Source organism: Haliotis rubra, unplaced genomic scaffold (assembly GCF_003918875.1).
Source record: "Haliotis rubra isolate DU_JTF1 unplaced genomic scaffold, ASM391887v1 Scf1436, whole genome shotgun sequence".
Lineage (NCBI taxonomy): Eukaryota > Metazoa > Mollusca > Gastropoda > Lepetellida > Haliotidae > Haliotis > Haliotis rubra.
Window position 1 is genome coordinate 137,807 of NW_025765377.1, and position 19,081 is coordinate 156,887.

The 19,081-nt window shown below is 42.6% G+C and overlaps 1 protein-coding gene across 1 annotated transcript; it reads right to left on the minus strand.

Annotated features, from left to right (window-relative positions):
- Nucleotides 1–6,038: 6,038 nt before the first annotated feature.
- Nucleotides 6,039–12,033, minus strand: LOC124269284 (FMRFamide receptor-like). The gene is made up of 2 exons (XM_046704286.1): nt 11,911–12,033; nt 6,039–7,574 (listed from the first exon to the last, which is right to left on the minus strand). The coding sequence occupies exons 1-2, from the start codon at nt 12,031–12,033 to the stop codon at nt 6,246–6,248; spliced, it is 1,452 nt and encodes a 483-aa protein (XP_046560242.1). The 3' UTR covers nt 6,039–6,245.
- Nucleotides 12,034–19,081: the final 7,048 nt, after the last annotated feature.

Sequence of the window (19,081 nt, forward strand, 5' to 3'; positions counted from 1 at the left end):
GAGAGAACATCATGCTGTGGTTGCTCTGTTACAGAAGTGAGTTATTCTGAACCAATATATTAGAGAATATTCTGGTTCCTCCATAGGTTTCCTCACTCTTTCAATCAATGATAATGTTGATTCATCAGACAGTTGCAAATATTTACAAGTCTGACAGGAGACTCTGTCAAATGTTAGTCTATTTCTTGTTGCAACATGACATGCCCTCGGTATTTGTCATTTAGGATAGCAATTTATCACAGGAAAACACCAGGAGCCGTATTAATAAAGATTCTAAGAGTGAAAAATAATTCTTAACTCTGGTTAATTCTAAGAATAAATGAATTTTTAATCTTAAATGAAAGATTTTTCTTAAGTCATATTAATAAAGTGATTTTATTCTTAGAATTACTCTTAACTTTACAAAAAGTCCTCAGCATGTACTCCTAGCAAGTTAAGAAGTTTCTTACCTGAGAAAAGATGGCTGCTCAAATGTTAGTCTATTTCTTGTTGCAACATGACATGCCCTGGGTATTTGTCATTTAGGATAGCAATTTATCACAGGAAAACACCAGATGAGGAGGAGGGCGATGATGATGGTGATGATTTGGATATTTGAGGTGCGCTTTCTGACATAATACCTATTTCGCACATGGATAAGTCTATAGATTGATAGGACCATTAAATATCAACAGCGTGTTGGTGATGCACCCAACATGATGCTAGGGGTGGAAATAACCCATTGCCCGACGTCCGAGTCCAGTGTTTTTTTCTGTTGGGCAAGCAAATTTGTATATCACACTGTACCAGTGTCCAGTTGACTTTCCAACGTTAATTATGTTGTTTATTTAAAAAGTCAACAAGAAAACGGCCAGTATAGTGGAAAAATTATCAGGGCAAGTGATTTTACATGTGCCACTGTACCAGAGTACACTAGCAATTTTAAAGTTATTTCCACCCCTGGTTATCATGCTCATCTGGATATCCATTAATCTTACATGACCACCTAGCATCTGTTTCAAATGCTCTGCCCAACTGACTAATGATGATACAGAACCTTGTGAAGAATGACAGGATTGGTTTAACAAAGACAGCTTACTCAGACATCGTGTGTATGTACTGTGCTGTAGATAATCTGTGGAAACACCCCTGTTTTAAGGAGAGCCTATAAATATAGTGAGTGAGCCAGTTAAGTTTTACACCGCTTTTAGATATTCCAGCAATATCACGCCCGGTACACCAGAAATTGGTTTCACACATTGTACCCATGTGGGGAATCGAACCCTATAAATGTAACATCTAATGGTCTCTATTGTAAGGGTGTTACCACAGTGGGAGCCAAGTTCGTTAAAATAATGCTATTTTTCAACATGGGTTTTATCCTAGATCATTAAAGTTGTTTGCATGACGAGTATGTGATGCGAATGACCATATCAATGTGTGGTCTCTGTTGATGCTGCTGAGGCGGCGGGGTAGCCTATTGGCTGAAGTAATCGCTTGTCCTGCAGACCAGGTTCAATTCCCCACATGGGTACAATGTGTGAAGTCCTTTTCTGGTGTCCCCTGTATATTGCTGGAATATTGCTAAAAGCGGGGTATAACTAATCTCACCCACAAACTGTTATGCTGGTTCCCGGGAGTACTTGTTGTTATCCTGCATGGCTCTGGGGAATAATACAATGACCCTGTAAGGAGTCCATATTCTGTGTCTGACAGGGGATTCATGTTAAACTGTCGCATGGTGTGGCAGTTGGCTAGCCCTGTTAACCAGTCATAGTTGAGATCAGAACAAGCTCCCCACCTGCAGGCATGTCGCCCTGTGATCATGATAATCTTGAACACAACCTTAAACCCCTCACCACCTCTACAGAAAGTACAACTTCATGAGATGCTGTCTCAGACCAGCTGTCTAGAATTAATACAACTATACGGCAGTGCAAACGACATCTGTTTCACGCTGTTTTGTCCTCTATTTGGGCTTGGAATAAACTTCGTTGACCTTTTATTGATATGATAAAGATAGGGTGTACTTAGTGCTTATGTTACAAACTGCGTGGTGTTGGATATTTCCTCTTGTTTATGGACAATTCAGACTGCTCATATTAAACTAGTGGAGAAAGTCGTTTGTTTTAATTATCGGAAATGACCTAAAACCTACACGTGTGTGATTAAATCCCTGGAGTTTCATTTCCAATTGCCACAATCATACCGTTAATGTTTATCAATAACTACCAAACAGCGATATTTTACACAGCTGCGAGTTCTCGGGATTTGGAGATAAACGATACCCGTCGTTTCACATACAATTATTGTAGTCATCAAGCTTTTGTCAACTTTTATTACGTTTAATTGTGTCCATAAAACGTCTATGCATGACGAGTTTGATACTGAAACCTTGGGTGGTATTTATCGTTGTTAACCATTATCCCGCTGATGTCTAACTGACTGCGTTTCTTGTCACTAGTTGGGCAGCCAAGTGGTAACGCGTTCGCTCGTCACACGGAAGACCCAGGTTCGATTCCTCACATGGGTACAATATGTGAAGCCCATTTCTGGTGTCCTTCACCGTTTTGTTGCTGGGCCTAGATTTTCGAAGCTCTCTTAGCGCTAAGATAGTCGTAAGTGCCATACATTAACATTAACTTACGACTATCTTAGCGCTAAGACAGCTTCGAAAATCTAGGCCCTGAAATATTGCTAAAAGCGGCGTAAAACTTAACTCACTCATTCACAGACATGTGGTGCTTTTCACCAAACTGACAGATGTCTTAGACCTGCATCACTTCAAGCATATTCCCATATCTAGCTGACTTGTCACTAGTCAGTCTTGACATCATCATCGGATCGATTTGTTGGTTCGATCAGATAAACAAGTTACCATATCCACTTCGTGGGTGTTATCATTGTCATATTCTGTTATAACAAACAATGACGCGATAGCAACTCTGTATTGTTGTATATTGTATGTTGTATAGCTCTCGATGTTCACCTTCACATTCCGTCCTGACATATGTTGGAATAAATATTTTCCAGTGTCATTACTGGTTATTTTCATTACGTCTTTGTTGTTACACTCACACTCGGTCTTTTTCCACCTACCGTATTTCCTCGATTAAACGCTTGGTAAAAATTATGCACCGAATTCCTACTATTATTATCTTTGCGATTACGCACGGGGTATACAGAGTGTAAGAGAGAAATCCACGCCCGGGCATTTCATTGAGGAATTATAGCGTGTGATGGCGACCTGGGCCTCCTTTCACAAAGCAATTAGGTGATCGTAAGTCACTAAGGTAACCTTAGTTCAATGTTAGAGAATGGGAGTTAAGGTTAACCTTAGTAAAGGTTGTTTTGTGGAAGGAGCCCCTGTTGTATAGTTGCGTCTGGAGCAGACAACTCAGTGGCTGATAAACCTATTCACAGTACAAAGTTCCACGACATCAGTGAGTCTAGCAATCCGACCAGTGTCTTTTGTCACATTTCGTTTACCAGGCAAACGAGTGACCGAATGCATGCGCATCCATCCACGTGATCCCCATTTTAGTCGACTAAACAACAGAATGATTCCAACATGTTCTGATTTATTTCCATGCAACCATGAACACCACATTCGAAGTTTTAATTCGGACCATTTGATAGGGAATTGTCATTTCACAATACCCATGAACATACACTTTTCTGTTTAGTATATACAGTCTTGTAAAGGATCTCACACTTGTACCTTGACGTTCCTTACAATACCCGTGAAGTTCCGGGTTAGAATTGATCTTCAGTAACCCATGGCTGTAAGAGGCAACTAACGGGATCGGGTGGTCAGGCTCGCTGACTTGGTTGACACGGGATCGGGTGGCCAGGCTCGCTGACTTGGTTGACACATGTCATCCTATCCCAATTGCGTTGATCGATGCTCATGCTGTTGATCACAGGATTGTCTGGTCCAGACTCGATTATTTACAGACCGCCGCCTTATATAGCTGGAATATTGCTGAGTGCGGCGTAAAAATAACCTCACTCACTCACTCCTTACAAATATAATGAGCCAGCGTTGTAAGACTTTCGGTATGCCAACAGTGAGTGAGTGAGTTTGGTTTTTTGCCAGCAGACTGTAAGTTAAAATATATAAATAAATAAAGTAAAGTATGTTTTATAACAAACACGAATATAACGAACTGTCGTATACTCGTACTGCACGTGCATTTTCGGCGATTTGATCCCTGCAACATGTACATTCGAAATACAGGTGCTTAGGTTAATTAAAAAAATAGGTCAATAAAATAAATCGTCACAGATATTCTGCAGTTGAAACATTAGTGACGTCATAGCAGTATGTCAGTATTTGGTACATCTAATTGTTTATGTATTTTCTCTAACAGAGTAGAGCATTTATATCTGTTTGTATTTCGTGATGTTCCATGCAAATACTGTGTTCTAGAAAGGCTAGTCAGCTGTTGACCGCCGTGATATTGCTGAAATATTGCTAAAAGCGGCGTAAAACTAAACTCAGTCAGTCAGTCAGTCAGCTGTTGATCTGGTTAGCTGTTTGTCCGGCAGTTGCCATGTAACTTAACAAGGCTGGATAGGGACTTTAACAACGTATACATTCCCCACACTTTAAGCCGTGATGTAAATCTATATTATGCTATGGAATGGCGAGCTCCTGAAGTAATGAGCCAGAGTAGTTGTTTCAGTGCACGTGCTCGGTTCAAGTTAAGCGCGTATACTTACAACAGCGTCAGTCGCTTAATGAGGGGCCGCAACCGATTATATTTTTTAGATTCAGACGTATATTTATTTAACTTTTTTAAAGTATTTTTGAAATTCTGAACTAGGATGTAGGAAATGTCACATGATTTAAGGAGGGGAATACCCTCGTAATTCTCCATGCCTCCTCAAGGCCCGAGGTCCATTATTTGTAAGGGATGGGAAGCTACTTAATAATAATAATAGTCAATTTATATTGCGCGTTTATCCATGCAAATTGCATGCTCAAAGCGCTGACATATTAGCCCTGGTCAACGAGTACAGAACGCTCCATGTGGAGAATACAACCGGTCGCCTGTCAGGTGCTCAAGGTTCAAATTCAGACTACCATCGTATCATACCAGGTACCCAGTTTTACTGCTGGGTGGACAGAGGCAATTTTGAACAAACTCACTTGCCTAAGGTGAGACCACATGCGTCACATGTGCTTCGTTGTGGGGCAGGACTGAAGTCCTAGAAACTTTCAGGAGTCAAGCTGCCAAACACGGTCATCCATCCGAGGACTGTCCGCGACCAACGTTGCTTAACTTCAACTGATTGTGACCTGAGCTCTACACACAGGACCACACACCGCCACTTAGACATTCCTTTCTACGGAAAACAGTTCCCAATTGAGTAAACCCAACTTACTCATTCAATTTAAAGTCGCGACACTCCCCTTGTTATACAAACAACAAAAAAACAGAAGGATTGGCGATACATTTATCTGTAAGTTAGTTTTATTTGCACTGAAGATAGAGTGAGTGAGTTTAGTTTTACGCCGATTTTAGCAATATTCCTGCAACTTCACGACGGGGAACACCAGAAAGTGGCTTCACACATTGTACCCATGTGGGGAATCGAACCCGGGTCTTCAGCGTGACCAGCGACGCTTTAACCACTAATCTACCCCACCGCCCCAGCTGAATATAGAAGACTGCAGCAGAAAAAACCACTTCGTAATTGTGTAATAAATCTTTCTCTTGTGTGAATTACGTTTTATTACACTGTAAATACATAATCATACCACACGTAATCAGTACTAGTAAAATGCGGCTTATTTGGTTCCAGACAAGTCTATTCATAAATATTGCAGTTAATACTGTCATCCCGGGAGTACAGTACACGTCCCACGTTGCTCGGGATCCGTGAAGATCCGGATTAGAATTGATCTTCAGCAACCCATGCTTGTCGTAAGAGAGGAATTACGGGGTCGGGTGGTAAGGCTCGCTGACTTGGTTGACACATATGATCGTATCCTACTTGCGTAAATCGATGTTCATGCTGTTGATCACAGGATTGTCTGGTCCAGACACGATCATGTACCGACCGTTGCCATATAGCTGTAATTTGTTGAGTGCGGCGTAAAACTAAACCCACTCACTCGCTCCCTAAATGACACTATCTTGTCGTTATGGACGACGTGGCAGTTATTTTATTGCTCAGTGAAGAGTAAAGCAAGATAAAGTCACTCTTTATGGAAGGAATGTTTGACAGAGGTCAGGACAACATGCGGCCAGCTTGTATCAGTTTGCTACCACACTCCGACGGTCCAGCTTCGTCATGCTGACCATCTTGGTGTGGCCCTGTGACGTGGTACGCGTGTTGCTGGACGAGGACCGCGACGTCCTGAACGGGATCCGGCAAAACATCTGTAAGAAGATGTCCCGAAACCTCTTCCCGACGGCGCAGTACAGGAAGAAATTCGAGGCGGAGTTAACGATCACCATGGTGTCTGCGAGGGCGATGAAGTTGTTGCAGAAGACGGAACACTCCCTGTAATTGTTGATGCTGCGGGTGATGATTAGGGAGGTGACGGAAAACAGCTCGCAGAAGAAGAACAGAGATGTCACGGCCAACACCATTGCGGTCAGTCGCTGTCCCTTCCGAGCCCTGGCACCAGCCCGGCTGACCTCGAAACTTTTGCTCTTCTTAAGAGCTCTTATAAGCAAGACGTTGAGGACCACAAGGATTGCAGCTGGGACAAAAAACTCCAGCGAGAAATTAATCCACACCATAAACACTTCTTTATAGAAAAACCCATTCCCAAAGTCTGTTCTGTTGAAGATGAGCTTTGTTGAATTGGTATCGGCCTGGTATTCATAGTAATTAGTATAAGCCAGATACCTGGGTGTGTGGTACACAATGCTCCAAACCAAGATGGCGGCGCTAGCTTTCCAAGCTGCCGACCTGCTGCACAACCGCGCCGCAAGGAGCGGTTTGACGACGGCGATGTAGCGTTCTACGGTGATGAGGACAGTCATGTATGTTGTTCCTGTCTGGGCAATGTAGGAGACATGGAAAAGGTAGACGTATCCGGGCTTCAGCCAGTCGTTGTAGGACCCCGAGATGACATTGCCGCCAGACAGAGTGGCGAGCGTCTCCAAGACCATGTCCGACCCAAGCAACGTGGAGTCGCACAGAGCCAACAGTATCAGTAACAGAGGAGCAGACGACTTTTGTTTGTATTGGGACAGCACTATAATTGCCATTGCATTGGCTACAAGTCCAAATAAGGCAATAGCCGTTCCTCCTATACCGTATATCCCTACTCGCCCTGTCCAGATCTCGTCTCTATATACTGCATCACCCAAATCTGTGTCATTCTCTTCTGTCTCTGACGAAATGTCAAGGATACTTTGTGTCACGTTTCTAAGCATATCTGAGATAAACGTGCTCACGCTCCAGTTCTCTTGAAACATGCCGTCGAATATCCACAGTCTTCCACGTTGGACCAGACCGCCGTACTTCCAGGTCGTACGCGGTGACGCTGTGGGGTTGAGATCTTCTGGAGCAACACGACTGCGGTGCGATGTCCAGGTGCTCCGTCTGACACTTGACGTCACTTCCTGGATCTGCAACGAAGCTGAACCAATAAGTATCCATGCAAGTGTGTACTTATATCATCTGAATTCATGCTTTTACCAAAATATCCAACAACAGACCCCGTAAGTCATGAGAGCAGTGACCCCTGTGATAATCCCAGTTAGAAGTGGTCTTCGGCAACCAATGCTTGTCGTAAGAGGCGGCTAACTTGATTGACACCTACACTAAACGTCAAACGATACGTTACCCTCCTACCTTTATGAATTACTGAAAAACTATCAAAGATATGTTAGAAGGTATTAGTTTACAAGAAAGCTTAACAACACAGGTTTATGCAAATCACGAAAAGAAATTCTCAAACGCATTCATATTTAAGTGAAATGTATCTTTTTCAGAAGAGTTAAATTGTCCTATTTTCGACCTTGCCGAAATAAACGAATAACAGTGATTTAGATGTCCAAAAGAAAGGTTGAAATAAAATTCTGCTTTGAGACAAAGATAAACCATTAAAAGTCACCATTTTTCAACTACATGTATTAAAACAAGAAACAACTGTTGTAGAGTGTGTAAAATTGTAAAAGAATCATTCCTATGATTCCAGTTTTTTAAAACATTTTCTCCTGAATTGCATAAGTGAAAACAAGTAAAACATGTCTTTGATATTGTGAAAAAGTGTTTAGGAGCACCTAGAATTATCTTTGTTAACATTTTTGCTTGCAAAGTAACATTTTTCCATTTTCTGTTTACACATAGCAATATCAATCGCCAAAACGTAGCAATATTCAAGCAGTATTTGCATCAATTTCATCTGTAGAATGATTCTATAGGGTATAAAGAGAGCCTAGAATGCATGATATGAGACACAAGTACGAGAAATATGCCACGATGAACAGCTGAAGTGAGGGAACGAGCCACTGGGATGTTGCAGATGGGGTCGACATACAATGCTGTTGCCAACGGCCTCGGATGCCACCGTATCACGGTTATAAGACTTATTCAGGGCTACAGACAGACAGACAGACCAAGAAGTGGACGTCCACGCATCACAATGCAGCAGACAGTTTCATCTTCACTTGAGTAGATTTTAAGACATTCATTAAGGAAGGAGCGTAACGTTTCTTTTGGCGTTTAGTGTATGTCATCGTATACCATTCGATCGGTGCTCATGCTGTTGATCATTGTATTGTCTGGTCCAGACTCGATTATTCACAAACCGCCATCATATAGCCGGAATATTGCTGAATACGGCGTTAAACTACAAACAAACAAGCAAACATGTGAACCGTGAGTCTCTGGTTCTGGCAATTCAGTGGCGTCAACATGTCTACTCTCGCGCCAACAGGACTACACTGTGTGAAGCCAACCTTCCATGATATGGTTGGATATTGCATACCAGCGTAAACGCATTCACTCGTAATAACATGGCTTGGAGATAAATAATGTATATACAAGTGATTTATGCCGCTTTAGCAAAACCCAGCAAAAAGCAAACAAACCGGCGTAAACTATATTCAGTCATAATAAGACATGACGTTTTAATATACTCTTTAAAAAAAGTAGGGGAACTTCATGTTAAATTTACGATTGAAAAATTGGGAGATATAACTGAGTCAATCAATGTTGATATGATTATAATGAATGTTTTGAGAGTGCATCACCACTTATAATGCATGATGATTGTCAAAATTAATGGTCTACAGTGATTTATCGACCTTCTTGAAAACCGTCAACATCAAGAATGACATCCCATGCACGTGTCTGGGGCTACTGCCTTGTGCACGTGCATTACATGCGTTGTTTTTAGGGGTGATAAAGTGAAATGGTTTTGCAGTCATAAGATACATGTCTGCCAACTGAAAAAGTAGTTAACGCTTATAGTTCCTATCCAAATTGAAAGTTGAGGTTCCCCTACTTTTTTATATGAGTATATATTCAGTCGTAATAAGACATGACGTTTTAATATGTAAAGTTGCTGCAAGTCTTTCAGCGAATCCGCCGTTGTGTGTATTACCACAAACCAAAGATCAAAACCAGGGTGGATACAGGAATCAAACTCTTTACCAGCTTTAACGTCGTGCTTGAGAATATTTCGCCCATATGACGACGTGCATGCGTGTGTATGTGTATGTGCGGCTGCTTGTACTAGCCCAGACTGAAGCTGGTTTTATAGTGCTAGCCCACTGAGATACCATGCCGCAGTGAAGCATGAATACCCCACTCAGACACATTATGCTGACTCCGAGCCGACCAGTCCTTGATGTACCTATTAATGCCGAGCGCCAGGCAGGGACCAACAAGTACATTATTTTAACGTATTTTGGTATGACGCGGTTGGGGATCGAACCCGCGTCCTTGCGCTCGCCGGGCGGACGCTCTAACCACTACACCACGGAGGCGGTCTTGAGCGCGGTAGCTCACTGAGATACCATGGCACAGTTTTACGTGGATATTTCTCTCAGAAACAGTAGACTGACTGTCCTTGTTATATCGCCAGGTAGGGAGACAACAAGTACCATCTGTTAAGGTCTTTTTTATTATGGCTCGACCGAGTATCAAACCACCGCCTTTCCGCTCTCCAGGTAGAAGCTCCATCCACTAGACCAAAGGGGGTTGGTGGGGTAGCCTCGTGGTTAAAGCGCTAGACCCTGGTTCGATCCCCCACATGGGTACTATGTGTGAAGCCCATTTCTGGTGTCCCCGGCCGTGATATTGCTGGAATATTGCTAAAAGCGGCGTAAAACCATACTCACTCACTCACTCACTGGACCAGGGATCTCATCACTACTGTCGGAGAATATAAATGGTCTCTGCACAGAAAAACCATCTACTCAAACTATCATCTCCCCAAGACGAACACATGATAATAAAATATCAAAATATCACTTCTACAGCCCCTGGAAGCCAAATGTAGCGTCCAGTTTATTATACATCTGGGGCCTGCTGGCATGGCCAATAACGGTAATCTAATTGCTTATGGGAATGAAAGTTAAAGGACAGGTGAAATTGACGAGCTGTACCGAAATAGAGTATTTTTGCCCTGGTCACAAAGACTAAGATGAAATATTGAACGATTTATCTTTTTGGCAAAGAGTCCGTTTGAAAAACGTTTAACCTTCTAGTGAGTGATTATGGTTTTACGCCGCTTTTAGCAATATTCCAGCAATATCACGGCGGGGGACACAAGAAATGGGCTTCACACATTGTACCCATGTTTAACATTCAAGGAAGGCGGGTGTGTTGTTACATTTGCCATTTTCCCCTTCAATAACACAATAGGAAGCAAACAAATGTCTCTATCTGCAATTCCATCAGACAATCGTCTTCAAAATATTGTCTCTGAGAACCGAGCTAAGGCCTTATCGTTATATAAACATGACCGCGGAAGTAAATGAGATTTTGTGCTGATGGGGCGGTAAATATCAGTATCTTGATTGTAATGGGTCCGTTATCTGTAATTGATTTAGTCAGTGCCGATCTATAAAAGGATACACTACAGCAATCGTTGTCGTAACTCCCAACATGAATTTAGTAAACTACCCTAACACCACAAAAGTTGACTTAACGGTATATGGAATTAGCCAGAGATGTGACCACACAAGTTGACCCGTACACAAGAAATCCCAGTTCCAAAACCGAAGGAAAGACAGATCACTGTACTGAATAGTAATAAATATGACTAGGTATTTCGAAGAGACACGCATATCTGCACAGCGAATTGGAACCCTGTGTTTGCCAAAGGCTTTCATTTAGTGAATGAGTATGCTTTTAAACCGCTTTTAAACCTATCCCAGGGCCCGTATTTTCAAAACGTTCGTAGGCTTAAGAATTCTTAACTTTGATCGTAGCCAATGTGTTAAGAATGGGATTAAGAAGTCCGTAGGGGCTACAAACCTTTCCAGAATAAGAGCCCAGGAGTATCTCGGGACGCACGAAGTGGGCTTAACACATTGTACCATTGTGGGAAATCGAATCCGGGTCTTTGCACTGACAAGCGAATGCTTTAACCTCTAGGCCACCACACCAGACCGACTTTATAATAATATGATGAAACACACGTTATATTCGGGGAACGCTTTTTCAGTGTATGTACAAATTCTGACACGTTTTACGGCTTGGTTGACATAATTATGTCATCGTATCCCAATACTCATGAGGTCAATCAATGGATTGTCAGGTCCAGACTCAATTATTTACAGACCACCGTCATATAGTTGGAATATTGCTGGGTACGGCTGTTATCAACAAACAAAAAGGTTATTTTAGGGTTGAGTCCAATTTCGGATTCGAACCCACACTCTCTGAGTATGGCGAAAGTTCCGGAGACTAAAGCTCCTCTGTAAGGTAAGATGATGAAACAGTACCTACCACAGCTCGGCAGTATCCTGGACGCGGGACGTAGTAGCTCCCTGGAGACTCTGATGGTGGTGGGAGATTGCGCTCCGCTAATATCACCAGATCGGCTTCATGAGTCTGATTTACAGATGGCATTGACAGCCCATCATATTGTAATCGACGCCACTTATCCGTCGTGTTAGAACATGAGATGGTCATATGTCTCGCAATAACAGCCCGTTGTTAATGTTTGCACAAGTTCTTGATGTCGTCTGCTGCCGAGCAAATTGAAGAGAGCAAACGACTGGATCCGGCACGTGCGACGCGTGTGAAATAGTGTTTTGTGTTTGTCTTTGGCAGTTATAGTTCCAAAGATGACAGACAGTGTATTTTGTAAGCAGTCAGGTGTCGGTAATTGAATTCTTGGGCTCTCGCTAATAGCCTCATGAGTAACGTCTTTTAAATAAACTCGACGCGTGGTTTGAGAGTTAACCGGTCTTAGGCAATCGATTCACGTTTCTATATAAAGAGGTTGCTCATTTACTGATGTGAATGTTGTTTGAAACAAGTCAACATTTTTTTATCCAAGGTGCCCGTAAATAAACCGAGTCTGAATGAGACATACCAGTGGTTCTAAACTGAGCAACGGTCCCTGAGTATAAGGGTCTGTTCTGTGAACGGAGACATGGAAGTGACGCGGGAATCTTTTCTGTCACTAAATGACGATGGAAGGCAAACGTTACCAGAGGCAGTACATGGATCTAGTTTCTGCCGGTATCCCAAAAGTGAGTGAGTTTAGTTTTACGCCGCACTCAGCAATATTCCAGCTATATGGCGGCGGACAGTAAATAATCGAGTCTGGACCAGACAATCCTGTGATCAACAGCATGAGCATCGATCTACGCAATTGGGATACGATGACATGTGTCAACCAAGTCAGCGAACCTGACCACCCGATCCCGTTAGTCGCCTCTTACGACAAGCATGGGTTGCCGAAGACCAATTCTACCTCGGATCTTCGTGGGTCGGTATCCCAAAAGGGAGCAGTAGTCATCAGGGGGAACTAGGGATATATTCGGTTCCGGTGTCTTCATATATATAGGGACTATAGGGACCTATTTTGCCCCGAAATCGACAGTTCTGTACAAACCCGAATTATATCAGAAGTTGGAAGAGCTCGACTGACCAATATGAGAGGAATCGACATACGTTTCCCCATTGGTAAATGCATGTTTCAACACAGTATAGTGGAAAAATGCGGGGGTTTTCACGAAATGTATAGAGTATTTCATTTGTAGGAGCTCATCTGTTGTAATTTGTGGATCTATCAGTAAAATAGAAAAATCAGTCTAATAATTAGGTTACATTTCAGTATGGGAACATTTTGATGGTGTTGGGTTTAGGGGCTTCTATCAACTCGATCGTCATCTACAGCTGTCGGTCGGTTGGTCGGTCCTACACGCTGACAACACGTTGTAGGAAGATAGTATCGCTTGCCGTCCACGATCACTGTTATGACATAAGGCATGTCACACAACTCATTGTAGCTATTGTCCATCATGGACTCCCTATAGTTATCATCAAGATGACTTCATGGATGCCAGGTCAATCGCGACCTCGGGGTTGTATGCGGTGACTGTCACTCCCAGTATAGTATGACCAGAAATTATTGAGAATTTTAGGAATATGTTTAATTGGATTTCTAGTATAAACAACCTTGACCAGCTATCAGGTGTTTGGTTTCATTCAAGAGAGACAACTCCCTTAATCCTTTTTCATTAGTTTGTGAAGAGTTATCCCCCTTTGTTTACTTGCTAGCAGACGACATTTTCAGTGATCCTCAGTATGGATGATTTATAGAAGAGGAAGTTGATTTTAGAGTATTATAACAAGGACATCAGAGCAGCTAAAGTGATTTCAAGTAGAACAGGCATCCCTTTGTCCACTGTTTATCGTGTTTTGAAAAATATTGCAAATGGATATGGCATTGAACATCAGGGAGGCGCAGATAGGCCCAGAAAATTGACTGTCGGTGACAGGAGGCGGCTTGGTATTCTTGTTTCTAAAAGCAAACGAAGGAGTTTAGAAAACTTAAGGCTGGATATGATTGATAGAGGAACTGTGGCTGTACGTAAGGAGACAAATAGAACTGAGCTGCATGCAATGGGTTGGTTGAAAAGTCGAGGAATTCCATCACCGATCATGAAACCTGAACAAAAGGAGCGAAGGTTTAACTGGTGTTAACAGCATAGAAATTTTAACTGGGACAATGTGATTTTCTCAGATGAAAGTTCTGTGTGGCTGTTTCCTAAAACACTGAAATTCTGGACCAAACAAACTGAAAAACCTTTGTATCAGCGCCCAAAGAACAGTCCGAAATTTAACGTGTGGGGTGGCATATCTGTGTTAGGGGCAACGCCCCTCTGTGTATTTGAAGGGAATATGAACAGTGAGCGGTACACAGATATTCTCGAGGGACATTTACTTCCATCTGCTCACGTGTTCTATGGAAATTTTTGGATTTTCCAGCAGGACAACGACCCAAAACATCGTTCAAAGCATTTACAGGCCTGGTTTCGGACCCAAAATATGACATTATTAGATTGGCCAAGCTATAGCCCTGACCTAAATCCAATAGAAAATGTTTCGGGACTTATGAAGCAAAGTGTCAATAAGGAAAATCTGACAAATATTACTGAAATGAAAGAAGAGGTGGTCCGATATTGGGACAGCATGGACCACGACTTTCTAACTTCGTGGATCAGTAGTATGCCCCGCCTGTCTTTGAATCTGGGGTTATGTTCTGCTAATATTCACATTTAATACGCGAGTAATGAGTGAAAAATATCTTTTTTACAATCTTTAAATTTTCAATAATTTCTGGTTGCACTGTATTCTGTAGAAAGGGACGTTCAGTTAAACCTTACTTTGTCTGCTAGCACTAAACTTAATGGCAGAGAGAAAATGTCACGTTACTACCTTGAGACAGGACTGTGGGTCAAAGTCAGGCCACAACTATATATACTACTCACACTTTGATGAGGATTCACAACTTTACTTAAACGTAGATCTTTAATTTGAAATTATATCCATTTAAAACTCGATAAATAATAATATGGTAACCCCTCTTTAGGCAAGCAGCCACTTTAGTCTAACTTTATGCACTTGATATATGAGTAACCATAAAAATGGTTTTCATGGTACCAATCAACCATTTTGCAAATCATGGAACGAGTCATTGACAAGTACACAACACCTGTCAATAGCAGGTATGGATCCACAAGATGCAATGACAAACTGAAACATAGGATCCATGCTTGCAATAAGCTTAGATATTTAAACCAACTTTGACCCCACATCATAGTTTTCTGTTAATCCATGATTTGATCCTTAGCAAAGTGTGAATAGTATATTTATATGGAACAACATTAAGCTTTATGATTGTTCAGTTGTGTGCCCCATCGTATGACCCGCACTGCTCTGTGAAATCAGCAACTTTTCCCGATTCGCCAAGGCATCGTAACTCCCATACTTTAACATAGACTTACGACTGTCGCTACGATCGCTTTGAGGGCCCATGGCCTAGATTTTCGAAGCTCTCTTAGCGCTAAGATAGTCGTATGTTAATGTATGGCACTTACGACTATCTTAGCGCTAAGAGAGCTTCGAAAATCTAGGCCCAGGTTTCATCGTCGATATTTAGTGGTCCATTCATGTAACTTTCACTGCTATTTTGTCCTTCGTGTCAAATTGATTTTGTCTTGAACTGGCGTTACATATATTCATTCCTTTTAACTGACAACGGGGCGGTGTGGTAGCCTGGTGGTAAAAGCGTCCGCTCGTCACGCCGAAGACCCGGGTTCGATCCGGTTGAATCCCATTGCTGGTGTCCTCCGCGTGATTTTGCTGAAATACTCACTCACCCACTCACCTGAAAGCGCTCTTACAACCTTGAAATCATGACCCTGTTCGACCCTTTAACTGCAAGACCCGTCTTCAGCTGCAGGAGGCTTCAACTGGCATAGACCAACAGAAGATTTAAAGATTCTAATATAGCCGAACTCGACAACTATGGAGGAGCATCAGACTGGATCGTGAGTTGGATCGGTATACCTGGTATCCGACTTCAACGTCATGGGCGATAACACACGGTCTCATTGTACCCGAGTAGTTGTTTCATACTTAGGACCTTGGGAGACCTTGGACTGAATAAGAGTTGCACATATGGAACGAGCTGCAGGTTGCCTTCACACGATGCCAGGTGTTTCCAGAAAGTCCACAGGAACTCGGCAACGCTCTTACTGAAGAGTGGAACTGCTACTGACAACTGAGAACAATTGGATTACATATACCAGGAGTGAACTACTTCATGTTGGGCTAAGGATCTATCAATACCAAGCTGCTGGTCTACTCTCACCAATTGATTTCATCACACCTCCCAATCACAGACACCGCCGTCCTTTCAGGCGAGGGACAAGGGCAGGTAGAAATAAACAACGACCAATCAGTGTGATTAGTGAGTGTTCCAGATGCAAGTCAACCAATCAGAGGTCGATGAATGCCAATAATCTGATCTACATCACGCCCCCTAAGATACCAACAAACATATTAAAGTTTCTCTACTCAATATACGCTCGGCTTGCAATAAATGTGAAGAAATATCTGACTTGTTGACTGACAGAGATATTGACGTTTTGGTTTTAACTGAGACGTGGCTCCGACCATCAGGACATGAATCCAAAATAGCCTCAGTGACACCATCAGGCTATGAACTTAAACACAAGTCCCGTCCATCACGTGGTGGGGGCGTGGCCATTGTTTACAAGTCGCATCTCAACGTGAAAATACTTGACGATGCTTCTTCAGTCTTCTCTTTTGAAAGTCTTGATTTTGTCGTAACGGCTGGCAAAACTGCAACAAATGTTGTTGCCTTGTATCGACCACCTCCCTCTTCCAGAAATAAACTTTCCTTTCAACAATTCTATGACGAATTCTCCGTATTGCTGGAAACAAAGTGTATCACGCATTCAAGATTCATTGCCCTTGGAGATTTTAATGATGAAGGCAATGTGCAATGCCTCAAAAGGAGAAAACTCCTTGAATCCCTGCAGTGCATACAGTTGGTAACAGTTCCAACACACAAGAGTTGGCACAATCTGGATTGGGTTGTGGCCATTAAGGATGTGCGCTGTGTTGTGGACACAACTGTAATTGAACTCCAAACATCTGATCACTATCTGGTTTCCTTCTTCTTGGACACAGTGAAGCCTCCTCTTCCAAAGAAGCTCATAAAGTACAGAAACATAAAAGGTATTGACCACTCAGCTTTCAGTGGGGATTTATCGGCCAGCAGCCTCGTGCTGTGTCCGCCCACTGATCCGAATGAACTCGCAAATCTGTACAACTCTGTGCTTTGTGAGACCTTGGATAAACATGCACTAGTTAAGGACAAATGGATAACAGACAGACCTGTTATGCCATGGACGATGACAACAGAAGTACTAGCTGCTAAACAGAGGCGTCGCCGTGCCGAGAGAGCTTGGAGACGTTCACGCCTTGAAGTGGACAGGCAAATATTTTGTGAAGCCAGAAACAAGGTCAACTCTGAAATAAGGCGAGCTAAATAAGCATCCCTCAAAAGTGAAATCACTGCATCAATGCACGATTCTAAATCATTACACAGACATGTCCCGTCTTCTTGGCAAGGTTTCCACGCACCCTCTTCCGTCATCTCATGCCCCTGAGGCTCTTCCACAGCGCTTCGAGCAGGTTTTCATGAACAAAATCCAAAAGATCCGTGACTCTATAGCAGATGGAAACAACATGTCTGTGTCTGACCCTAGTGAAGTTGATCTTGAAGCTATCAGTCGGTCCAGAGACAGTAGTGTTTGTAATCAGCAGAAGCTCACTAAATTCAGATCTTTCAGTGAGGAGGAAGTACACAAGCTGATCAAGAGATGTAAACCCACATCATGTGCTCTATGCACTCATTGCAATAAAGAAGTTGACTATCCATAGAACTTAGTTTTCCTTCATCTTCACAACTTCTAAAATGCCTCTCAAAGAACCAAAATCTCCAGTCTGCACATCGTGGTCACCACAGCACTGATACGGCACTAGTCAAGGTCCTCGGTGATCTGAGGCGTGGTGTTGATGAACACAAAGTTGGTATATTAACCCTTCTCGATTTAAGCAGTGCCCTTGATACCATCGACCATGACGAACTCATCCATCGTCTCAGGGGTGATTTCTCCATTGACGGAACAGCTCTTACTTGGTTCCAGTCGTATCTGTCGGGTCGTGTTCAGACCGCCATCATTGATGGTCATTACTCTGACTCGGCCAGCATCAAGTATGGTGTTCCACAGGGGTCGGTCCTAGGACCAGTCCTGTTCACACTGTACATAACAGAGCTCGGAAGCGTAATTGATGAGCACCGTGTGAATCGTCATCACTATGCAGATAATACACAGGTGTACAGATGCTTCACTCCTGACAAGGACCAAACAGATATTGTCTCGAGAGACATGTCCCAATGCTGTGTCAGTGTCAAATCCTGTGTCAGTATCAAATCCTGGATGCTAGTAAATAAACTAGAATTGAGTAGCAGCAAGACCGAATCTATTCTCCTGGGTCCAGTGAAACGGAGGGATCTGTGTGCTATTGATTCCTTCGAGTTCGACAACTCACATATTCCTTTCGCAGATCAAGTCAGAGATCTTGGTGTAATCCTAGACTCAAATTTGTCACTTGACAATCATGTCTCTAATCTAGTTAAGACCTGCTTCCTCTCACTCCGGAACATTGGCAGTATCCGTCAATACCTGACAACTGAAACAGCAACAACTCTTGTTCTATCCCTTGTCATGAGCAGACTTGACTATTACAACTGTCTGTTGACCGGTGCAACCAAGTCTCAGATACGAAAGCTACAAAGAGTCCAGAATGTAGCAGCCCGCCTTGTGACAAGATCGTAGAAGAATGATCATATCAATCCTCTTCTATACTTTCTACACTGGCTGCCCGTGGATTTCAGAATTGAGTTTAAACTTCTCTATCTTCCGCTGTCTGTCTGGAACTGCCCCTACATAGTTATCCAGTCTTCTTTCTCTGTACAAGCCTTCTCGTTCGCTCAGTTAACCAGATAAAAGTCTTCTTCTTGTCCCTAAAACTAGAACAGTGCAGTATGGAAACAGATCCTTTG